At 41.2% G+C, this 25,908-nt stretch overlaps 1 protein-coding gene across 3 annotated transcripts in view; it reads left to right on the forward strand.

Annotated features, from left to right (window-relative positions):
- meak7 (MTOR associated protein, eak-7 homolog) overlaps nt 1-23,128 on the forward strand; it is a 53,937-nt gene extending 30,809 nt beyond the window's left edge. Inside the window, exons 5-9 of one of the 3 annotated variants that reach the window (XM_068049153.1) lie at nt 2,303-2,746; nt 7,270-7,388; nt 14,747-14,926; nt 17,973-18,069; nt 20,211-20,549. In XM_068049153.1, the coding sequence (XP_067905254.1) occupies nt 2,303-2,746; nt 7,270-7,388; nt 14,747-14,926; nt 17,973-18,069; nt 20,211-20,221 (851 nt within the window). In that variant the 3' untranslated portion in view covers nt 20,222-20,549. Of the gene's footprint in view, nt 1-2,302; nt 2,747-7,269; nt 7,389-14,746; nt 14,927-17,972; nt 18,897-20,210; nt 20,550-22,912 lie in introns of those variants that run through there. The other 2 variants (XM_068049152.1, XM_068049154.1) reach the window with 2 other exon arrangements.
- The last annotated feature ends 2,780 nt before the right edge of the window (nt 23,129-25,908 follow it).

Raw genomic sequence — 25,908 nt, forward strand, 5'->3', positions numbered from 1 at the left:
GAGGACACTCCATCATGTTGTGCAGCGCTACCACTGTGCTAAATAGGATAGATTCAGAACTGATCTAGCAGTTTAAATCTAAGAATCCAAGAAGTGCTGTGGGCCAACAGTAGCAGCAGAATTGTATTCATCCACAATCTGTAACCTCATGGCCTCATATATCCCCCACTCTACCATTACCCTGAAGCTGGGGGACCCCCCTGGTTCAATGAGGAGTGTAGAAGAGCATGCCAGGAGTAGCACCAGGCATACATAAAAATGAGATACCCAGCTGAAGCTACAACACAGGACTATGTGCATGCCAGAAGAGCCAAGTGGATGATCCATCTTGGTTTCTTCCTGAGGTCCCCACCATCATAGTTGCCAGTCTTAAGACAACTTAATTCAATCTGCATGATATCAAGAAATGGCTGAAGGCACTAGATACTACAAAGGCTACAGGGCCCTGACAACATCCCAGCTGTAGTAGTGAAGACTTGTGCTCCAGAACTAGCTGCACCCCTAGCCAAGCTGTTCCAGCTCAGCTACAACACTGGCATCTACCTGACCGTGTGGAAAATTGTCCAGGTATGTCCTGTTCATAAAAAGTAGGACAAATCCAATCCAGCCAATTACTGACCCATCAGTTTACCCTGTCATCAGCAAAGTGATAGCATGTTGATGACACCTTCCATCAAGTGGCACTTACTCAGCAACAACCTGCTCACCAATGCTCAGTTTGGGTTCTGTCAGGGCCAGTCAGCTCCAGATCTCGTTACATCCCTGGTCCAAACATGGTAAAAGAGCTGAACTCCAGAGGTGAGGTGAGAGTGACTGTCCGAGAATCAAGGCAACGTTTGACCGAGTGGGGCACCAAAGAGCCCCAGCAAAATTGAAGTCGATGGGAATTGGGGAACCTCTCCATTGGTTGGAGTCATGCCTAACACAAAGGAAGATGGTTAAGGTTGTTGGAAGTCAATCATCTCAGTCCCAGGACATCACTGCAATAGTGCACTAAGCCCAATTATCATCTGCTGCTTCATCAATGACCTTCCCTGCAAAATGATGTCAGAAATGGGGATGTTTGTTGACTATTGATACTGAACACTGCATTTGCAACTCCTCAGATATTGAAACAGTCTGTGCCCGCATGCAGCAAGACCTGGGCAATATTCAGGCTTGGGCTGAAAAGTGGCAAGAAATATTCATGCTGCACAAGTGCCAGGCAGTGACCATCTTCAACACGAGAGAATCTAACCATCTCCTCTTGGCATTACCATCGCTGAATCCCCCACAACATCATGGGGGTTACTATTGATCAGAAAGTTAACTGGATTAGCCATATAAATACTGATGATACAAAAGCAGGTCAGGAGCTGGCAATTCTACGGTGAGTAATTCTCATCCTGACTCTCCAAAGCTGGTCCACAAGGCGCAAGTCAGGAGTGTAATGGAACACTCTCCACTTGCCTGAATGACTGCAGCTTCAACAACACTCCAGCTGAACACCATCCAAGACAAAGCAATCTGCTTGATCGGCACACCATTCACAAGCTTAAACATTCACTCCTTCCACTACCGGCACACTGTGGAAGCAGTGTTTACCAGTCGAAGGATAAGGGCGGCAGAAGCATCGGAATACACCACCTACAAGTTCTCTTCCAAGTCACACATCATCCTGACTCGGAACTAGATTGTCATTCCTTCATTGGGTCAAAATCCTGGAAAACCCTTCCTAACAGCACTGTGCTATACCTACACGACATGGACTGCAGTGGTTCAAGATGGCAGCCCATCATCACCACCTCAAGGGTAGTTATGGATGGGTGACAAATGTTCACCATGCCAGCAATGCTCACATCCCAAAAATGAATTAAAAAAATGTCTGGATTGTATTTCTGTTGTACTTCCTGTGACGCTTTTGTTTTGTTCTAGCAGTTCTTTGGTTTCACTGCAGTGCTTTTCTTACCATCTGACTTCTGTAGAAAAACCATTCATAATTTTGTACACCTCCTATCAAATCTCCTATTCACTTCATCTGCTCTAAGGAGAACAATCCCAGAAAAAAATATACCTAATGCCTATTTATCTGTGCAAGGTCTGAGTCTGTCATTACTGCACTGGAGCGTTATCCTGAATTAATTTCAACACTTTCAGAATTCATAGCAATAGGGAAAGCCTCTGTCGCAATACTCGGCAGGGAGTGTGGAGAGTTGACAGATTGATCTTTAAATTCTTTCATTTTGTTAGCAATGTCCAGTAGATGTAACTGTACTGTGAACCTGATTTAGTGATTGTTTGTTTTTGTTTCCTTTATTGACAGGTGGACAATATCTGTCTACAGATTATTTGCTGAATGTGGAATACGGACTGCAGGCACTAAAGGACTGGGTGTACAGAGTCACCCATATCCCTTATTTTCTCCATGCATTTGTTGCTTTGGGCCTTCATATTACAAGTGCACAGTCCCACAGTGAACTCTTCAGCACAAAACACATGCTGCCACAATGCGAGGGTATAAAATATACTGGACAATATACTTTTTTTGACATCCCATCAGTCATGTATCTCAACACCTACCTGCCTTCAGAACATCAAAGCCAATGGCAGCTGTTGTACTCCTCTCAATTCCATGGGGAAAGTTTTACTCGCTTTTGCAGTCTGATTCTTCATAAAGGACCATCTTTATTGGTTATTAAGGATTCAGATGGATACACCTTTGGTGGTTTTGCCTCCCAAAGCTGGTCTGCAAGGCCACAGTTCCAAGGTAAAATAGCATTGATGGTGTGACATTTATCCGCTAGCAGTTTTATTTCTATGCTACATTTATACTGTAACTTCCAATCTCAGACCAGTAGCTGCAGTAGGAGTCTCAGAAGTTCACTACTGTAACTGCCCAGGAGAGAGCTCTGTGCACTTTTTAAAAATTCCTTCATGGGATGTGGGTGTCGCTGGCAAGGCCAGCATTTGTTGCCTATCCCTAATTGCCTTTGAGAAGGTTGTGGTTGCATGTACGCACAGAACTCCTGTCCTTACAATTGCAATCTAAATGTTTAGAGATTAGATCAGCAGTGGTGGCATAGTGGTAATGTCACTGGACTAGTAATCCAGCGCCCAGGCTAATGCTCTGGGGACATGGGTTCAAATCCCATCATAGCAGATGAATAAATCTGGAATTAAAAGCATCATCTAATGATGACTATGAAACCATGTCGATTGTTGTAAAAATCCATCTGGTTCATTAATGTCCTTTTTTAGGGAAGGAAATCTGCCGTCCTTACCTGATTTGGCCTACATGTGACTCCAGATCCACAGCAATGTGGTTGACTCTTAAAATGGCCTAGCAAGCTACTCAGTTCAAAGACAATTAGGGATGGGCAATAAATGCTGGCCGAGCCAGTGACGCCCACATCCCACAAACGAGTCTCCTCAATCTATAATTATTTTAAGTTAGCTTAAGTCTGGTTTAAAAAGTGTCCGAGAAGTTGAAGGCCTACTTTAAGCCTAGTTTGTCACCAATCTGTAGTTGCAATCCATGTATCATGAAACCCAAGTGTTGAGCCTGCAGTGTTGGGCAAGCTCTGAGTCTGAATCACTTTAGATCATCATACATTGGGATTTCACTTGAGGGTTCAAACTGAAAACCACCGATTAAAAACACTAGAATGAAAATTCTCAACATGCTTTTTTTTATTCAGTAAACAAACAAAAACAGATAATTTTACCTGTGTTAAGTGTTGAATATTCGGGGAATAAAATTCTGCAGTCCTTTTGAGAGATGTTCAGCATGCTGTATGTTTGAATGCTCATTGAAAAGACTGAATGGGACTGGCTGCTCAGTCTACACAATGACCCTTCAACTGCTAGGTTCATAGTCTGCCTAGAGCATCACCGCTGCCATCATTATGGACATTTTATGCAGCAACAGCTGTAATCCCTGTTTATGAAGTTGCATTTATATATCCTGACCTTGGGATGTCTAAATATTGTGTCGGATCTCTGCAAGAGCAATTTAGTTAGTTCCACACTCCCAGTAGCCCTGCAATGATTTTCCCTTTAGTTGCTTAACTAATTACCTTTATAAAAACCATGATTGAATCTGCCTCCATCATCCTTTTCAGGCAGTGCATTCCAGATCGTAACCATAAAATAATTTTTTTATTGCTCTTTACACAAGAGTAATGTACCACACAGTTAAGATATTTTATTTTCTTATTCATATAGCCTTAATCCTCAAAGGCTTTTTATTTACATGGAATTATTTATTTTTGTGACTCTGAGCTTCCTGTCACTTGCCATTTCAATTCCCCACCTTGCTCCCACTCTGACATTTCGGTCCTTGGCCTGCTACAGTGTTCCACTGAAGCTGAATGTAAGCTCGAGGAACAGCCCCTCCTCTTTCGACTGGGCACTTTACAGCCTTCTGGACTCAACATAGAGTTCAGTAATTTCAGATCATCACCTCTGTCCCCTTTTTTTTTCTTTCATGTTTTTTTTTTGCTGGTTCGCTTCCCCCCACCCCAGCCTTGTTTCTTTCATTGTGTTTGAACGGCTGCTATTCGGCCATTTACATGTCATCCAGACACATCTTTTGTTTCTTCACTTGGTTTTGCACCATGAAACCTTTTGTCATTTAATCTTTTCTTGTCTCCACCCTATCACGGAATTTGCCTTTTTTGTTTTTCTTTCCCCTCCTCCCCCCCCCCCCCCCCCCACTTTCACTTGCTTAAAACCTATTCCATTTCTAATTTTTGTCAGTTCTGATGTAAGGTCACGACCTGAAACGTTAACTCTTTCTCTCTCTCTCTACAGATGCTGCCAGACCTGCTGAGTATTTCCAGCATTTTCGGTTTTTGTTTCAGATTTCCAGCATCCACAGTAGTTTGCTTTTGTATTTATTTTCCCTCTCTCTTATCTGAACTACTGAATAGATGGCATTCACCCAGGCTTCTGCCAATCAAGTACAAAGCAGGTCACCAGGAGATTTTATAATTAATTAGCCCCTGTTTTCCTCTTGAGGAAAGCACTTTATTGATGCAGCAAAATGTCACATTGGTGAGCCTTTTATTTGCTGGTCATTATGCATTTAAATCTCCCACAGTCACTGAGAGTAAGCAGTGAAATACGGGAGCATTGCCTTTCTCCAGTTAGAGTCGTGCAGCATAGAAACAGGCCCTTCGGCCCACCGCGTCCATGCCGATCATAATGCCTATCTATACTAATCCCACCTGCTTGCATTAATTCCATATCCCTCTATGCCTTGCTCATTCAAGTACCTGTCCGGATGCCTCTTAAATGTTGCTACTGTTCCTGCCTCCACCACCTCCTCGGGCAACTCATTCCAGATACCCACTATTCTTTGTGTGAAAAATTTACCTCTTTGATCCCCTTTAAACCTCCTCCCTCTCACCTTAAATCTATGTCCCCTAGTTTGAGTCACCCCTACCATGGCTAACTACCCTAAATATGCCTCTCCATAATTTTATATGCATCTATCATGTCCCCTCTCAGCCTCCTTTGCTCCAGGGAAAACAGACCCAGCCTATCCAATCTCTCTTTATAACTCAAGCTCTCCAAACCAGGCAACATCCTTGTGAATCTTTTCTGCACCCTCTCTAGCTTAATCACATCTTTCCTGTAGTGCGGCGACCAGAACTGCACACAGTATTCCAAGTGCAGCCTAACCAACTTTATGTACAACTGTAACATGACGTCCCAACTCCTGTACTGAATGCCTCGGCCGATGAATGCAAGCATGCCATATGCCTTCTTCACCATCCTGTCTACCTGTGTTGCCACTTTCAGGGAACTATGTACTTGTACCCCAAGGTCTCTCTGCTCAACAACACTCCCCAGGGCCCCCCTTGCCCACTTTCCCAGTTTATCTATATCCTGTTGTAACCTTAGACAACCTTCTTCACTGTCCACTATACCACCAATTTTGGTGTCATCTGCAAACTTACTAATCATGCCCCCCTACATTCACATCCAAGTCATTAATATATATGACAAACAATAGAGTGCCCAGCACTGATCCCTGCGGCACACCACTGGTCACCGGCCTCCAATCTGAAAAACAACCCTCCACTGATACCCTCTGCCTCCTGTCACCAAACCAATTTTGTATCCAATTGGCTAGCTCACTCTGGATCCCATGTGTTCAAACCATCTGGACCAGCCTACCATGCGGGACCTTGTCAAAGGCCTTACTAAAGTCCATGTAGACAACGTCCATCGCCCTGACCTTGTCAATCCTCTTGGTCACCTCCTCAAAAAACTCAATCAAATTCGTGAGACATGATTTCCCACGCACAAGGCCATGCTGACTATCCCTAATCAGACCTTGCCTTTCCAAATGCATATAAATCCTGTCTCGGAATCCTTTCCAATAACTTTCCCACCACTGATGTAAAGCTCACTGGCCTGTAGTTCCCTGGCTTATCCCTGCTGCCCTTGTTCGACTCTGCTTGCCTGCTCGCTTCGGTTCTGATGCTTTGACTTGCTACGTCGCTTTTCCTGAAGTTTTCTGTTTAATAAGCTTGTCTTAGCTGGGGTCGTTCTCCTGCAGCTAGGTTGATTTTGATTTTCAAATTCCCTGATCTCTGGGATTTGTATGACTCGGGTGGCTCCCTCGAGAATGGGAAATTTGAAACCTGTTGGAAATTTAACCAGGTGCAAGGGACAATTGATCCACTAGCCAGCAAGTTCGGATAAGCCCAGTCAGCTATGGCAAAAATAATCATCTCTGGCCTGGCTGCTTAGCTTTGCTTTCCCTCCCATTGTATCAAGACTGTACAGATTTTTTTTTTTTCTTTCATGATACAAATCCTTATTTGAATGTCATAAATATCTGCTGCTTAAAATTAACATTATTATCTGAATCAATAGTTTAAACTTTGACTGTCAGCTTTGCTCAGTTGGTAGCGCTGTTGTCTGTCAGAGGCTGTGGATTCAAGTCATTTAACTGACACTTCAGTCTGTACCAAATGCTGTTAGAGGTGCTGTCTTGCTACCTGCTTCATTGGATATAAAGGATGTCATGAAGAGCATGCTTCAAAAACAGATAATTCAATCATTCATTCATTGGCTGTTTCTTGGAATCTTGCTAAGTATAAAAATGTTGCCATGTTTCCCTACATGGCAATGATGACTATACTTCAAAAGCAATCCATCAATTCTGAAATACTTTTTAGGGCATTCTGAGAAAATGATGTATTGTTATAGAAATGCAAGTTCTTTCTTTTCCAAGAAATAGAAAATAATACTTTTTGCTCTCAACATATTTTACAGGGGATAGCAAATGTTTTTTGTTTACTCTTAGTCCACATTTTGGGATCTACACCTGTACAGGTTACAATGACCACTACATGTACCTAAATCATGGCCAACAGACAATGCCAAATGGACTTGTGAGTATTGAGCCAGTCTAACTTCAGTGGAGAACTAATTAAGTAATAAGTGATGTGTGAGCATAGAGCTTTCTGTAATTTGAGCCCAGTATATTGTTGAAGTCTGTTCTCCATTACAACCTGTTGTGTGATCACTAGCCTGTAAACTCTTATTGTTCTGTAGGGCATTTTAGAACTTCATGCCTTAATATGTCCGTGAGGTCACCTCTTCACTTTCTTTGTGATAGACTGTTGGGTTAAACTTCTCTAATCTTCCTAAAAAAAAACTCATCTCCTTACACTGGATCATTCTTGTAGTTTTTAATCAGTCATTTTTATTGCTGTAAGAGTTAAGGGTCCTAAAGCTGGTACTCAACTCACAACCCTTTATGTGCTATTTCTGTTAGGCAAGTTATGATCTATTTTGGCAACCAGTTGGGTTATAAGATCCTACTTGCCTTAAACTGGCTCATGAAAGTAAACAGCATTGCTGTAGTTGGTTGAGCAACAAAAAGCAGTGTAGAGACTATTCTAGTAAAGTTCTAATATACTCCCAACGGATGTGACTGAAATATTTGCAAGGGCATTAATGTCCACTTGCCCTCCAAAAGCATCTCTGGACCAATGAGAGAGCCTAAACAAGTAGCCATAAAGTTCTATTGGAAATGAGGCAAATCAGCTAAGATGCAATTTCGATTAAATGCTTCCAACAATTTCACAAAAAAAAAACTCAGTTAAACTTTAAAAAAATTTGGAGAGAACAACTGATCTTGATGCTAATGGTTCAGATGATTGTGTGTTCCAGCCATGTAATTCACAGAAAAATGGTATAATGCTTTCCATACTAACCACATGGCGTTGCTTCTGACAGCCAACCTATCTAAACAGTGCTAGGTGGCACTCTGTGCATATGATACACAGATTAGAGTAATATGCTCAGTTGTTTAGTATATTAAAGACTGAGATTGATAGATTCTTGGAATCAAGGGATGTGGAGATCAGTTGGGAATGTGGAGCAGTTTCGAAGAGCCTTATGGCCTACTCCTGCTCCTATTTCTTATGATCTCATATGTGTTAGGACCGAGGCAGGAGGAGTGCACTGTTTATTCTAGTTCCACTTCGCTACAGGTCACAACATATATTTTAAATTTTCCCACTTACTAATAGTCAATCATATACTCTATTTTTCTCAATAGAACACACTAACCAAGTTTCTTTAATAAACAACAAAATTATCTGTTTACTAGTCAAGACTTGTTCTATAACAATGAAGTAAAGCGTAAAGACACAAATTTAAATTTTAAAGTCCCTTTTTTACCTTGGCCTCTCACATTCACTCAAACACATATGCTGGTTAACCGGGAAAAATAAAAGGGATTTTTTAATTCAGGGCTCTGTTACAGACAAAAAAAAAACACTTGGGCTGATTACTTGCTCATTTTTGAAGAAAACAGCAGATGAGACATGTTGTTCCAAAACTGGCATACTGTCTAGCCTCCAAGTACACGTAGACAGGTTGCTGGGATCTTTTTAGAACAGTTCTTTTCAGGCAGTGTTGAGAATTAATTTATCAGGTTTTCTTTAAAGACTGGAAATGAGATGAATTGACACAGTGGACTTCTCAGGGTCTTTTAGAGATGCTGGAAAGTGAGCAAGGTTGTGGTTCTTCTCTCCTTCCTTCACTTCAGCAGCAGACTAACTTTATCAGCTGCTCACTCCAGAAGGTAAAACACAGTACTGACTCTACAACCAAAAGCTTGTGTTTGCTGCTTCTCAGGTGCACTCTGCTGCTCCCCAGGCTTGTCCTATCAATGAGCGCGCCTGTCACTTCTTCCCCTATTACCAGAGTTTCTATTCTAGTTTTAACTTGAGTCATATGACCACCAGCAAACATTGCTGTTAAACCAGGTCTTTCAGTGTCTCTTTTTAAAAAAAAAAACTGGTCCAACAGTTATTTACTTTGACTGAGTTCCTGGAAAAAAAATATTTTAACAAAACACGGAAGCACCTTCATAACACTTCCACCCTCTGGAATGAAACGCCATTTTTAAATGCGTTTCATTATCAAGTGTGGGAAAAATAGAAGATGAAAAAATGTTAAAACACATTTTCACACTCAAACTCATTCACTCTTGTAATTAATACAATTCTGCTCTGTACCCTCTTTCATTCAGAGAACTCGAACAAAGTTAGATTCTCGATAAAGCATCTGCAATAATATTTTTGCCCGCAATGTAGATAATCTTTAAGTGATAAGGTTGTAATAGTAAACTCCATCGGAATAGTCCGGCATTCTGTTTTTTACATTTTTCCGCAAAGACTAGGGGGTTATGATCAGTATATACTACTGTCTCTCTGTAGTCGTGGTGGACATGGACTTCAAAATGCTTAAGAGCCAATAATAAACCTACGGTTTCTTATTCCACTGTTTGAATATCTTTTTTAGTGTTAATTTAGCTCTTTGGAAAAGTATCCCACTGGCCTTTCTATCTCTGATTTATCGACTTGTAACAAGACTGTACTGACCCCCAGGTCACTAGCATCAATTGTTACCTTGAAGGGCTTAGTGAAATTTGGAGCAGCCAACGCTGGTTCATTCATCAAAATGGCTTTAAACCTCTCAACGGATTCTTGGCATTCCCTTGACCACTCTACCTTGGTTTTCTTTTTCTGTAATAAACCTCTCAGTGGAACAGCTATGGTACTGAAATTTAGTACTAATGTTCAGTAGAAACCACACATCCCCAAAAACCTCATGATTTCTCACTTAGTCTTAAGGGTAGGGAACTCAATCAATGCTTGTACTTTCGCGGTTTTTGGCAACACTTATCCTTGACCTCTCACTTTCATAAATTCACTTTTGACGAGGTTTATTACTAAATCAGTCGACTGTAATTTCCTAAACAGTTGTTTCAAGTGGTCCTTCCAAGTGTCACTGTATTCCAGCACATCATGAAGGTAAACAACACAGTTAGGTACACTTGGTTCATTTGTCTCTGAAAGGTTGCTGGGGCATTTTTCAGCCCAAATGGCCTCGCTCAGCATTGGAAAAGACCGTCTGGTATGACAAAGGCCAATATTCTTTAGCTAGGGGTGTTAAAGGAACTTGCTAGTATCCCTCTAACAAATCTATTTTTGTAAGAAACATGGCACTGTCCACTCTGTTAATAGTCTTCCAGGCGAGGTATTGGGTTGGAGTCTTCCTTTGTTACTGAATTAACTTTTCTTTAGTCCATACAGAGTCTTGTTGAAATGTCAGGTTTAGGCACCAATACTACTGGTGAACTCCAGCTGCTTTGACTGGGTTCTATTAGGTGGTTCTTCAGCAGGTATTGGATTTCTGCTTTTACCTAGGCCTGTTTCACTGGACTTAAGCGATAAGGTTGCCTTTTTATAGGAACAGATTCCCTTACAGTCACATCATGTGTGGCTAAGGTTGTACATCCTGGCTTATCCATACAAACTCTTTTAAATGGTTCACCCTGTCAAGGCAATAATACTAAAACACTTCATCCCCTGGTTGAAATATTCAGGTCTTATCATGCATGTCTGCCCATTTCTTCATGGTTGTTTGGGAAACTATTAGGTGTTCCTGAGCTCTTGTGAGCCATTTGCAGAAGATGGATACACAGTCTAGCATGAAGATTCATCCCTCTGTTCCAAAACTCGTTCTTTAATTAATTTTAGAGGACCTCTTATTTCATGTCCACAAACTAATTCAAATGGACTAAAACTTGTAGATTCATTCGGTGAATCTCTAGTGGCAAACAAAAGAAATTCTAGCCCTTTATCCTAATCATGGGGATATTCATGACAGTATGCCCTGATCATTGTTTTGAGGGCCTGGTGGTACCTTCCTAAAGCTCCTTGTGTCTGTGGGTGGTATGCGGAAGAATCTAGCTCTGTAATACCTTAGTTACCCATTAGTTCCTGAAAGATTTTAGACATAAAATCGGAACCTTGATCCAACTGAATCTCTCTCGGTAATCCATATCTAGTGAGGAACTGGGTTAACTTCTGTACCACTACCTTAGCAGAAATTATTTTCAAGGGAATGGCCTCTGGGAACTGAGTAGCCATTTCGATGATAGTGAAAACATATTGGTGTCCTGCTTTTGTTTTTGGTAAAGGTCTTGCACAGTCTACCAACACCCTACTAAATCATTCCCCAAAAACTGGTATGGGAATTAGAGGTGCCGGTTTTATGGCAGGTTGTGGTTTTCCCACAATCTGGCACGTATGGCAAGTTTAAAAAAAAAAACTCACCATGTCCTTGGAAAGACCTGGTCAGTAAAAATGTTGACCAGCACATGATTTGGTCTTCCAGATCCCCACATATCCCATTATAGGAATTTCATGGGCTATCCATAGTAGTTCCCAGCGATACTTGGGCGGTACCACTATCTGATGAACTGCCGTGCATTCTTCCTCCGCAGGTCTGTGAGGCGGTCTGCACTTCCTCATCAGAATCCCATTTTTAATATAATAGTCTTCTGGAACTCCTTTTGCCTCAGCTTCTTTTAGAGCTGATTATGCCACTTTATTTATCCAGTGAACAGAGAAGATTTATTAAATATTTCCTTTTGGATTATCCAAATCCCCAAAGAAAGTTTCAGATATTTGTCTATCTGACGGTGATGCCAATTTTAGCTCCGGCAATGGAATTTGATTAGCCATTGCTCGGGTTGCTACACATGAAGGAAAAGTTCCTGGAACCTTTTCCTGCAATTGTTCTAACTCTTTAACTTCACTTGGCTCTTTTGTGGCTACTGGAGCAGCCACTACTTTCGCTCCAGCCAAATCATTCCCCAGGAGTAGGTCAACTCTTTTATTTTTCCCCTTTTCCTCTTTTTCAAATTCAAGCTTCTTTGTTGTCAATTCTCTTTCAAGCTTTAGTTTTTTTTCAATTCTTTTTCCTCCTTTTTCAGTTTAAGTTTTTCTATTTCCTGTTCCTGCTCAAGTTTTTTCATTTGTCACTGAATCTTAGCTAATTCAACTGCAGTACCCTCTGGTTTGCATTCTTCTTCCAATTTCAAAGGGTGTGCTATTACTTCAATTATGTCTGCTTTCTTAGCTCCTGGTTTTCACTCTTAACACCAGCAGTTCTGCCAAATCCTTTAGTTTAACCTTGGTTAAGTTCCTCAAATCATTCAAAGATACATCCTCCTTCCCCAGAAAGGTTGCAGCAACTGTCAAAGACATTCCATTATTGCACAGGAAACCTGATTCTTTTTATTTTTTCCTTTCCCATTTATTATTACCCACTTACGTCGTCTGTCGTCGGCGTTGGGTTTATCCTGGAAAGAGAGCCCCCAATTGATATGTTATGACAGAGACGTGCACTGTTTATTCTAGTCCCACTTCTCCACAGGTCACAACATATATTTTAAATTTTCCCACTTACTAATACAGTCAATCGTGTACTCTCTTTTTCCTAAAATAGAACACACTAACCAAGTTTCTTTAATGAACAACAAAATTATCTGTTTATTGTAGAACAAGTCTTAACTAGTAATGAAGTAAAACATAAAGACACAAATTTAAATTTTCAAGTCCCCTTTTTACCTTAGAGTGATAGTTATACTAACGGGACTGGACAGACTAGATGCAGGAAGGATGTTCCTGATAGCAGGGGAGTCCAGGACCAGGGGTCACATTCTAAGGATAAGGGGTAAGCCATTTAAGGATTGAGATGAGGAGAGATTTCTTCGCCCAGAGAGTGGTGAACCTGTGGAAGTCTCTACCACGGAAGGCAGTTGAAGCCAAATGATTAAATATATTCAAGAGTTAGATATAGTTCTTGGGGCTAATGGGATCAAGGGATACGGGGAGAAAGCGGGAACAGGTTACTGAGTTTGGATGATCAGCCATGATCGTATAGAATGGCAGAGCAGGCTTGAAGGGCCAAATGGCCTACTCCTGCTCCTATTTTTCTATGTTTCAATGTTTTTCAGCACAGAAACAGGGCCTTCAACCCATTGTGTCTGTGCCGGCCATCAAGCACCTATCTGTTCTAATCCCATTTTCCAGCACTCGGCCCATAGCCTTGTATGTTATGGCGTTTCAAGTTCTTACCTAAATACTTAAATATTGAGGGTTCCTGCCTCTACCACCCCTTCAGATAGTGTGCTCCGGATTCCAACCACACTCTGGGTGAAAACATTTTTCCTCAAACCTCCTGCCCCTTACCTTAAATCTATGCCCCCTGGTTATTGATCCCTCCGCTAAGGGAAAAAGTTTCTTCCTACCTATCCTATCAATGCCCCTCATAATTTTGTATACCTCAATCAGGTCACCCCTCAGCCTTCTCTGCTCTAAGGAAAACAACCCTTGCCAACCTTATCCCCTCAGACTCTCTCTCTCCCTCACACACCCACGGACACACACATGTAACACACACACTGTCAGTTTATTATAAAACAAGACTTATCCCGTAATGAAGCAAAACGTTAACACACAGATTGTAATATGAAGGTTCCCTTTTTACCTTAGCCCCTTACACGCTCACACACACCGATTAACTGAAAATTAGAGATCTTCTCTGCAGAGCTCTTTTACAAAAAAAAAATACTTTTGGCCAAATACTTGTGAATTCTTGAAGAAAATGGATAAGTTAGGTTGTGTCCCAAATTGGCAGACAGTTTGTAGTTTGAGTACACTTAGACGGTTCACTGGGATCTTCTCTGGAGCAGTTATTTTCAGGTGGCATTGAGAGTTAATCTGGCAGGCCTTCCTGAAGAAATGTGGCATCAGGGGTTTCAGTTATCCCACTTGATATACAGTGTTTCACAGAGACAGAAGGAAGGAGGCGAGTTGGGTACTTCTCTCTTGGCAGGTTGATCTCCAACTGATTTTCAATACTGTCCACACCCTAACTGAACCAAAACAATATCTCAGAAGTGAAACCGTACGACATTTCAGAACCTCCTGACCCTCTTACATCTTGACAGGTCACTTCTTTGTAAACATCTCCCCCAATTCACTAAGGTTTCTGTTGTTTATTGAGCTTAAGTAGCACACTTGCTTCTGTGTCATGGGCAACGTTCCTTCCTGACCAAATATCAAAAACTAGTTATATTTGCATGCCACACAATTCATTTGTATTTGGAATTATTGGAATGTTTGAGTGATGAGATAAAGTTGCTATATAAATCCAGTCTTTGGTAAAGTTTGTTTATAAAAAGACAAACTGTACACTGTTCTAACAAACATGCAATTATCTCCTAGTAGACTATAGGCTGTATTTTTTGATAAACAGATGTTGCCAACTAATTAGAAACAATGCATTTTAAATATTCTGATTACAACATGTGACATTAATATTAAATTTAAAGTGGAGATAATTATAAAGTTGACTTTCTTTTGTAATTCTTACATAGGGCATGGGAGGGCAGCTTTATTACTTTGGATTGTGGATTGACAGTGATTATGGTGGAGGACACAGCAAAGCAAAGCCACGGTGTACAACTTACAATAGCCCTCAGTTGTCTGCCCAGGAATATTTTAGGATTGACACTTTGGAGCTCTGGAGAGTAGGAAACCCTCCTAAAGGTCAATCGGTAAGTTATAGCTCCATTTTTTTTTTTAAAAAAAACAATTTCCATACATTAATGACTGATGCCCAGTTGTATTATTGTTGATGCTTTCTGCAATTGCAATTTTAAAAAAAAATGATTAACTCCACTGGAAAGCCTAAAGATTAACTGATGCCAGCCAGGTAGTGTTGAAGTGACAGAATTCAGTCCATTTACCATCCCCTTCACCAGCACGTGTTCAGACAAAATGCCAAATACCCTTGAGGGAAGAGAATGTGGAATTGCAAACTTGGCTCCTCGACCAGAATTCCTGTGCTTACATCTCCTCACTTTTACCTGATTTGCAATGGGACAGGAAGTACCTTGATCAGGAGTCTTTAGTTTCAAATATGGTTATTAATTCAGTCATTCACTGTTTTGTGGTAGAGTCTTTAATGTGGTATTAAACTGAATCTTTTGATTCATTTGTTTTCAGTAAAGAACCTTAATTGGTATAGCATCTAATAAGTGAAACAATCTGATCGGAAACTTAGCTACGAATCAAATGTTTTAATACCTGCATTTCGAACAATATTCACATAACTATCTTTGCATCCATTCAGAATAGTAATTTTATGTGCCCGCTGCTGAAGGCCCACCCAGGCTGCAATCTTCTGTGTGCGGCAGCCCATTTAAATAGCCGGGGCAGGCTGCCACCCCTGCCATTTTTAAAAAGCTGTTAGCCCGACCAGCTAATTTAAATATTTAAAGGCAAAATCTATGAAAAAAATACATCTCTTTTATCCCTCTCCTACCCCCAATAACAATTAAATTAATTATTTGTCCTCCCCCCGCATCTCCCCCCCCCCCCCCCACCAAATATTTACCTTTACCATCTGACCCTCCCCCCACCAACTTTGAACTACAACACTTTCCACCATCCCCTACACCCATGATGTTAATTTGTCCCCGTTTTTTCCCCCCCCCCCCCGACCCCCGACCCCAGCCCCGCACTGATAACCTTACCACCTCATCCCTCTCCATCGGTATGGCGCCTCATTTCCCCGGACGGGGATCCGAAGGTGCAGGAGTGCCGGCCACTGGGCTGAAGATCGCAGCAGGACATTAGGCAGTGCCATGAGGTTCATTAATTCACTCATTTTAATTTATTTAAATATTCAAATGGGGCCGTCACGAGGCCTTGCCACCGCTGGTAATATCGGGCCAGGCCCTCGTGGTGTCGGGTTGCGTGGTGGCTCTCTCTCGGAGGCAACTTCAGGGCCCCCCCCCCCCCCCCCCCTGCCATGGAACCCAACGCCTGGGGGGAAGAACAAAATCCAGCCCTTCGTGTTGAGTAGAAGTTGAGTCTTTTAATCATAAAGGCTAGCAAGGTCAACTTGTGAAAAGCTTTTCTTTGGATAAAACTGCATAGGTTATCTACAAGGTCACGAGTTAAGTGATTTGAGTGTCAAATTCTCTTTTTTAATTATGAGATCTTTATTGGTGAGTTGACATAAAAGTTGGTCCATTTTTTTTTCAGGAGAGCTGCAAATAAGTGATCAGATATATTGGTGTTTCTTGAACCTGTGAGCAACTATGCCACTTGGCACTCAGTTGGTGCACATACAAAAGAAGGGTCACAGTATAGGGCTAAGAACCTGTTTTTTCTAAAATCCGAATTCTGGAGCAGGGATATAAGAGATAAGAGGTATAGGAGAGAATTATACTTTTTTTTGCATTGGTTTAGAATAGTCTTTGTTTATCTTGAATTGTACTTTGGAACAATTTGTATTAGTAGGTTTCTTTTGACACCACCCTCAGGGCACGTTATCCATCACCATCCCCCTTCATCTTTCTCACCCCTGCTCCCTATTATTCCTGTCCTCCTGAGATTGAGTGGTCCATTATCTAACATTTAAACAAAGAAGGATGAGATTCATAGCTGTTAAACATTGGTTTAAAGGAGTTACCAAACCAGACAAGGAGTCAGTATTTATTGTTGGAAAATGTTGGAAATACTCAGAAGGTTAGGCAGCATCTGTGGAGAGAGAAAGAAAGGGGGGGAATTTTCTTCTGGTGGCAGTGGTCTCAACATCCAGAGAAAGCAATGACGAGATCCCTGCGTCACCTCTTCTCCAGAAAGCCCGCTGAATCTAGTGTCAATCAGGCACTTAAGTGGACAGTGGCAGGCCTTCCATAGGATCAAGGACCCCATCGCTGGAAGTCCCACCCTTGGAGAGATTCTGGCCAATCATAGGCCGACAGCTGCAGTGCCATTGTAGAGGTGGTGTCTGCTGCTGAAGGAGCACCTACCGGAGGCCGAGGAGCGTCACTGGATCCAAGCCACAGGTAGATCAGGGCAGGAAGGATCTTGCGTGGGGTGGGGGTCATGGGAATGGGGCTGGCAGCAAGGGCAGAGGGGTGGCTTTGAGCAGGACTCCACCCTCCCCCTTCCCGATGCAGAGTCTCTCGTTCAGGCACTAAATGCCTTTTAAAGAAGGACACACCCCGACTGCTCCCCCCCAGAGCCCAGATGCAGTCTGCATGGTTTTCCATGCTGTTCTTCCTGTGCAATGACAGGGCCGTCCACCTCATGGCTAATTGCGGCTGTGACGGGAAGAGGCCCTTAAATGGGGATTAAATTCCCAGTTAAGGGCCTCAGTTGGCGGGGCAGGAAGGCTATTCACTGCCTTGCTGCCCAGGACTAAGTTTTGGTGGTGGGGATGGGGGGTTCCCGCCACCATCCCACCGTGTGGGAGAGCATAAAATTCCCCCCAAAGTGTTTGTTCAGCTGTCTGTTTCCAACTTGGTAAACCTTTCCATGCTACACATTTAACAGTCACTGTTTTAAGTAAAAATATTCTTGATCAACTAAATTTTTTTCTAGGCAATCTTTTATAATGGTAATGAAAACTGGCAGTCCAGATTTTGTTTTAAATCAAGATTTTACTTTTTGGATAGACTTAATTGTATTAAATGGAATAACTGAAGTTCGTTGATAAAGTAAATTCAATGTCTACCAAATGTAAAGTGGCTTTCGGCAACTGTACTTGAATTCAAGTTCTACAGTAGGTGTGCTTTTTACTTCTAGTTCCAGAAGAACACTGTACTAGATGCTGAACCTGAAGCACAGGCCTTGCTGCAAATGATTGGAAAAACCCGAATGAGTGAAGGACTGCAAGATCCAGGTGAGGGTGAAGAGGAAGAATGAAGTGCTACCAAAGTGAAAGCACAGAATAAACAGGATAATATGCAGTAGTCTTTAAATGTCACCATTATTCCTTTAAAAAAGGGGACACAATTGAATTGTTCAAGTCTCTGATATCAGGAGAAACCCTTAATTAACCAGCAGATGAGGACAGGATCTTCTGTTCTTCTATTGGGAATACTACTTACACATCTATTGCAATAAAAGATTTGCCCAATATAAAGGCAAGTGCGTATGGACAACAAAGCAATTTCACTTGATGCCTGGGCTGGTTTTCACTTTTGGCTGGAACGAACAATTATAAGGCTAGTTATTCTGATACATATTTCCACAAAACTACCATGTTCATAAATGAAAAATGAGTTAGGATTCACTTTTTATTCGAAGAAGGGAATTTTACTGGATTTAATAAATCTAGCCTTGCATCTTCACCCATAATCAAGCACTGAGCAGTTTGATTAGGTTTTTACAAAGAAACTGTGTTGGTGACAGTCCAGTACTGTACCATTTGAAGGCAGAAATACAGATAGCAAAGTGATACATGTCTTGGATGGGAGGGTATATTGCAAGTGATTCTGTTTTTAGATTTGGTATTTTTTTCTAAACATAGTCTGGATCTTCATATGGAGTAAGGTGTTGGTAATTGTATTACTCTGATTTATGCAGCATTAGTAACTGTCAAGTATGGATTGTTTAATACTTCTGCAGAATGTATTTAATGTATATAAATTTTCCTATTATAGTGACTTTATTCAAAGTAAAATTATAATGTTTCAATATGTGTTCACTACAAATTTCTCTATAAAATTTTGTATAATTAAAGAGACTGTATCCATGCTTAGTTTTCAAGAGTTCCTGTCATTCTATTGAAATTACTTAAATTTTAAAGCATGAAGTTCTTACATTTTTGGAATGGTACCTCTAATGATTTTAATCAGGCCTGGTCATCTGTACTTGAAGAATATAGTAACCTAGACTTTGTCAACTCCCATCTCTATATTAGGGTGTATCTCTTTAAATAACACTTCTGGCTACATGCCACTTCCCTGCAAACAAAAGTCAGCAATATATCCATAGTAAAGGATTAATGGAAGGGGTTCAGGAGGGTGCAGGCAAGGAATAGAATTTCTAGGCAACAGTTTGCTTGCTTCAGCACCTAGCTAGGTCTCATTAGGTGATAACTTTCCAATATCCTTAATTACTCCTTTCAAATTAGGAGATACCACTCCTTTCCTTCTATTCCTTATGCATTCTGGAACTGAAGGGTAATTCTGTCAGTTCACTGCCTAATTTCTATTGGAATCCTTAAATGGATTTAAGTACATAGGAGGAAGATATAAAACACAGCACTTTAGTTAATAAAAGCAAAATACTGCGGATGCTGGAAATCTGAAACAAAAAGAAGAAATGCTGGAATCACTCAGCAGGTCTGGCAGCATCTGTGGAAAGAGAAGGTTCCGAAGAAGGGTCACTGACCTGAAACGTTAACTCTGCTTCTCTTTCCACAGATGCTGCCAGACCTGCTGAGTGATTCCAGCATTTCTTGTTTTTGTTACAGCACTTTAGTTTGATTTTGTATGTAGAGAATGGTATAACACAACAAATTGCTTATATTGAAAACTTAAACATAAGCAATGATTTGTGTAATTTATCTACTGGACAATACATCTTGTTTAAACACAGTAAAGAAAATGTGAGGGAGAGGATAAACTGTTTTAACATTGGTATATCGAAAAGATAGATTTAGTTTTCTTTTGTCAGAATTGAACGCTTAAAGACAAGGATGAATAAAGGGAAGGGGTGAAATGAGAAATACTCCAGTCACAGAAGGAGTTAATGCGTTCTATTAAGCAGTTTGCAGGTCATTCAACCCAGAGTTCAATTCAGAAGAGGCATAGAGCAGAACCTTACGGCCTTTTTCTTCTTTCTTTTCCTCAATCTTATTAAAACACGTGATTAGAATCATAGAATGATTAAAACACAGAAGGAGGCCATTCGGCCTTTTGTGTCTGTGCCATTTGTCTACAAGAGTGACTCACCTAGGCCCACTCCACCTTTTTCCCCCATAGCCCTGCAATTTTTTTTTTTTTCTTCAGATAATTATCCAGTTTTCTTTTGCAGGATTTAATTGAATCTGATCCCACCGTACTTTCAGGCAGTGCATTCCAGATCTTAACCACTCGCTGCGTAAAAAAAGATTTTCCCCATGTCGTCGTTGCTTTTGTCAATCACCTTAAATCGATGTCCTCTGATTCTGGATCCTTCCATCAATAGGAACAGTTTCTCCCTATCTACTCTGTCCAGACCCCTCATGATTTTGAACACCTTTTTTGTCAATCAGTAATGTTAACCTGTAAATTAATGGTGATTAAAGAGATGGGACAGGTGGTCTTAAATAGAGTCAGTCCCTTAGACTGAAAGCCAGCTCATATAGGGGTGACTTTTACAGACCCTGACGTCGGCGGTCGTGGCAGGGGGTGGGGGGGGGGGGTGCGGAAAATGCCTCTAGCAGAGACCCGCCACCTGTGTGGAGCATAGGACAGTAAAAGAAAAAACCCTTTTTAAATGAATTCATGGCAAAAAGATTGACCGTATTACCCGTCATGCCCTGCAACGAACCAAAGTGGACAGAAAACCATGCAAATTTCAGTCTTTCTAAAAAAAAAACTTTTGAACTAATGATCCTGTAGTTTTTTTGGGGGGAAGAATGTGGTGTGTCTTTAAGGCTGGAAAATGAGCCGTACTGCTTTAAGGCAGCAAGCTCCAAAGACTGAGGCCAGAATTTTACGCCACCCCAGCGAGCCGGAGGGGTGGCGTAAAATTGAGCGGGAGGCTCCGGAAGGCCTTCGCGGCCCGCTCCCGCCTCCACCCCAGGCCGGGCGAGGGGGGGGGGGGGTCGAGAAACGGACCACCCGCCCTAGGCCGATCAAGGCCCTTGAGTGGCAAGTGGGCGTCCAGGAGACGTGAAAGGCCACCCAGCAATACTGGGTGGCCTCTCAGTACACCAGGGTAGTTGGCGGGGGGGGGGGGGGGGGGGCGGAACTGACAGGGTGCCCGATTTGAGGGCTGCCTCTGCTTCCCCAACCACCTGCTCCAGGTGGCGCTGCTGGGACTAAGAGCTGCTGGCCTGATGATTGGCCAGCTGCTCAATGAGGTGGGACGTCCTCCCTCAAGTGGGTGGAAGTCCCACTTCAGAACAATTGAAGCCCGGGTACCCGTAAAATGCAGGTCGGATCCTCGAGCTGGGCGGAAGCGGGTTTACCACTGACTTTTACATAGGTGGCCAGCTCCTGTCCACCAGGCGTAAAATCCAGCCCTGAGCCAAAGAATGCATTCTCGTTGCCTGGGATAAAGCCACTTGGGACCAAAGATCGAGAGATACCATGTTACAATTTAATTCTGAACTGGCTTCTAGTGGAAACAGACTATTGTAACACACAGACATAGACAGACAGCTGGACCAGCAGGAACGGAACAGAGATCTCTGATAATTTAAACTGAAGGAAGGGAAGTTAGAATATGACAATCTTTTATCCCTCAAAAATTCTAAAGCCAAATTGATTCATTGAAAAGTGTTTGCAAGTTGTTAATTGTTGAAATTAATCGCTGGAGAAGGAAAGCATCACTTATTGCTGAATTAGACTACGGACTGTTCTACTGTTGAAGAACCTTTTATTTTCCCACCTTTGGACGGCTTTGAGGACTTCAAGCAACCTTGCACTATTCCACATTGGGAGATTTCACTTCGGCAGGAGCGTAATATGCAAGGACTCTAATTCTTCAATTTTTAAACGTTGTTTATAGCTTAGTGTTTATGAATTTAGTTTTTCTAATTAAACAGTTAATTTGTTGATTTAAACACACCTGGTTTCGTTAGCCTCATTTCAGGGGTTAATAGATGGTACAATTTGGCTGGGTCTTTCTTTAATTTGGAAAGTTTAAAATGATATGTTAGGCGATCTGTGGAGGGACGGCATTGAATTCACAGTGCGTTTCTACCACCAGAATCAGACTTGGATATTTTGATTGGGAGCAGTCAGTCGTAACAAACTGTGAAACTAAAGCAAATGCTATTGGAGAGAAAAAGATAGTACAGGCAAGAGAGAGACATTGGTATTTGGATTTATGAAGAATAAGATTTAGGAAGAATAAGCCTTGACAAGATTGTACAACTTAGATAAGATAGAGCATAGTGTTCCAGCAAAAGAAATACTTTTTTTTCTGGAAGATTGACTGCAAAGGGCTTCACAAGATGGACAGTTATTGAAGAAAGTGAAAGAAAGATGGACAGCTTTCTGGGTGTTTCAAACCCTATGGTTTAAACAAAGGACGCAGAATATAATTTTGGGTATTGTGCTTTTAAAAGAAGCTTCATTGGATGGTATGGCCTGCCAATATAGTTACACAGGTTTGTCCCCTGAAAAGGGTTGCAGGAGGTTGAACACATCAGAGAGCTTTACTCCAGTCAAGGGAAGGAGACCCTGGTGGATGATCAGAAGGAGATCTCGAAGAGAGAACACAGCTGATTATCGGGAGACAAATCTTATATTTACAGGAACTGGCCATTTTGGGTGATTGCATGTCTAATACTTAATAACATGCTTGCGCTAGATATTGGTGAAACATTATTTACTTGGTGAAACAATTAATTGCTGGGTACAGAGTTCTTTTCCCTTTCTCAACCTGCTAAATCTGTATTCATTTTCTGTAATCAATTTAACTCTGTCTGTTTTAAATATGTAATCTGGCTACAAATAAACTAACCCCATTAAGCATAACATTTTTTTGAACGAGTCATCAATTTGTTCTCTTGTAATTTGCAGGGAAAAACTATAAGCCTGAGTGAGTGTTTCAAAACAAAAAAGCCTAAAGAGTTTCAGAAGAAAGTGATAAGTAACAGTGAGTAGATGGAAAAATGTCTCTCAGAAATTTGAGTTTTAATGTCCATTTAAAAAAAAAAAATTTTTATGTTCACGCAACATGGATCATATGTGCTAAGTTACATTTTACAGCTGAATAAACAAGTAATCTCAAAAATCTTTGGCTCAACAATTTTTGCAGATTCACTTTTTATGCACATTTTAAATTTTAAAATTTGTGAATCAACTAGAAATGAATATTTCCATGGATAGTGGTCACATTTTAAAATTTCCTTCACAAAAAGTAAATCCTTGTCATAATTTCACAAAGTAACAGTTCAGTTTGATTTCAGTGTGAAAATGTGTTGCTACATTGTGACCAACAAGTTAATTACTTGGCTATTATGTCCGTTGTTATTTCACATGCTTTATATAATGAAAAAGTACACTAACCACTTAAGTGTAAACTATTGTAATTTGATTGATTACATTTACTGTAAAATGGTGTCGTATTTTCAGGCAGCTCTTAGGAAAAATCACCTGTAGCATTATCAAACTGGTAGTGGAGAAAAACAAGCCAAAAACTTTGTCCACTTGTAAAATGAATAGTTTAACAATTAACAACTTAACTCAGACAATGTCAGGCAATTTTGACAGACTAACATATCTGAATCAGAATTTAATTGGCCATGATGAAATATTATCTCTTAATTGTAGGCTCCTAACTGGAAACACTCAGCATAGGAACCACCTGAGTAAATCCATGTTTTTTTTTATTCATTCAGGGATGTGGGCGTCGCTGGCTAGGCCAGCATTTATTGCCCATCCCTAATTGCCCTTGAGAAGGTGGTGGTGAGCTGCCTTCTTGAACCGCTGCAGTCCATTTGGGGTAGGCAGACCCACAGTGCTGTTAGGAAGGGAGTTCCAGGATTTTGACCCAGCGACAGTGAAGGAACGGTGATATATTTCCAAGTCAGGATGGTGTGTGACTTGGAGGGGAACTTGCAGGTGGTGGTGTTCCCATGCATTTGCTGCCCTTGTCCTTCTAGTTGGTAGAGGTCGCGGGTTTGGAAGGTGCTGTCTCAGGAGTCTTGGTGCATTGTTGTAGCAGATGTACAAAGTGCACATCAGGCTACCTGTTTGCTCTATTAAAGTTGAAGTGAGAGTCAGCTTAGGCTGCTTACATAATTTCCTGGTTGCCCCCTGATTAGAGGAGCCAGAGTTGTTTGGCAAATACAGCTTACTTCAAAGGAAATTATAATTTGTTTAGAAATCAAAAATGTTTTGCACACCATTAAATTATCTGGAGAAAGTACATTAATAAAAGTCAGGTCATCTTGAACTGCACCAAATTTTAGTTATTTCAGCAATTTGTTCAGCCCTTCCATCTGTGGGATTGTGTGGCTCACAGAATCGTTACAGCGGAGAATAAGCAATTTGGTTAGTGCCATTCCCCGACCTTTTCCCCATAACCCTGCACATGCTTCCTTTTCATATAACAGTCTAATTCCCTTTTTGAATGCTTTAATTGAACCTGCCTCCATCACACTCTCAGACAGTGCATTCCAGATCTTAACCACTCACTGCATGAAAAAGTTTTTCCTCATGTCACTTTTGCTTCTTTTGCCAATTTAGCAGCGAGATATTGGAGACACTGCTTTGAATGCTGTGGGAGGTAACTGAAGCTTTGTAAATGCTATACAAGCTTGTCATGCTAAGCCCCCACCTGTCAAGAACGAGGCATATTAATTTTGTCATGAAATGACTTGTTTAACAAATCAGCCATGGCTGGAAAAGACATTTGCATATTAACAGACAGGGTTTGGAAGGACAAAGCAGCCATTCCCTGACATTCAACCCACAATGGACTTTTGATCACCATACGTTGAAGGTGGGGGAGCTCGCATTCCAGGTTGACTGCTAAGATGGCGGAATGCACAAACTGACATGGTCAGACTAGCTAGTCACATGACTAATCTGCTGGGCAACCTGAGTTTTTTTGAATTTGTACAAACAGTTTGAGGAGAAAGACTATCTGCTCCTGGACTGAGGAGATCTCACCTGGCTGGCTTGCCACAGCCTCTCCTGTCTGGTCCCATCTCTTTCTCACAAGCCTTTGAATCCACTGAAGACACATGAACCCCAAGAGAGAAAAGTCTCCTACAGCAAACCTGGTTTAAGAAGAATACTGGGCCCCAACGAAAAGCAAGATCTACCTACAATCAAGGACTCTACATTGAACAAAAGAACTGTAACAACAAATCTTCAGATATTTCAAACCTTTCCACTTTATTTTTCTTCTCTTTTCTGTCTCTATTTGCACGTGTGTATCACGTATGCATGCTAGCATGGGGCATGGCTTGTATCCGTAGGCGTTAACCGAAATTAAATTTTAAGTTTAAAAAATTTCAACTTTCTTCTTTAAACCTAAGAAAGCCTGTTTGTGCTGGTTTCTTTGCCTTATAATTGGAAAACAGTGAACAAGCATTCAGCAAGGGGGAGCTAAAAAAACACATGTTTAAAATTAAACCCTGTTACAGTAAGACCAGGTGAAGGCTGAGGGGGACCCCTGGACACCTTTCTCACCTGGTCATAACACTTGGAATTCATGATTAATATATAAGGGAGTGGAGCTCTTCAGTTATTCAATTTGGGTAACAAGCATTCCAAATTAATGTGTAGATAAATAATTTATTTTCATTTTACAAAATAAATAGCTGGGAAATTGGAGCTTCTTACTCTGAATTTCATGAGTTTGTGGGGACGACGTGCCTCTTGATGAAAAATTGAAAATTGTCGTTTTGTTAACTGCAGTGGAAAAAGTCATGTGTTTCTATTGTTTCAATACTGGTCATCAATGACTGAGAAAAACAATTTAAAAAAAAAAGGGGAATATCATTCTGTTTATTAAATGTAGTGCTGAAAAATGAAGAATATCATTAATGGGAACGTTTATCCGT

Source organism: Heterodontus francisci, chromosome 17 (assembly GCF_036365525.1).
Source record: "Heterodontus francisci isolate sHetFra1 chromosome 17, sHetFra1.hap1, whole genome shotgun sequence".
NCBI classification, from domain to species: domain Eukaryota; kingdom Metazoa; phylum Chordata; class Chondrichthyes; order Heterodontiformes; family Heterodontidae; genus Heterodontus; species Heterodontus francisci.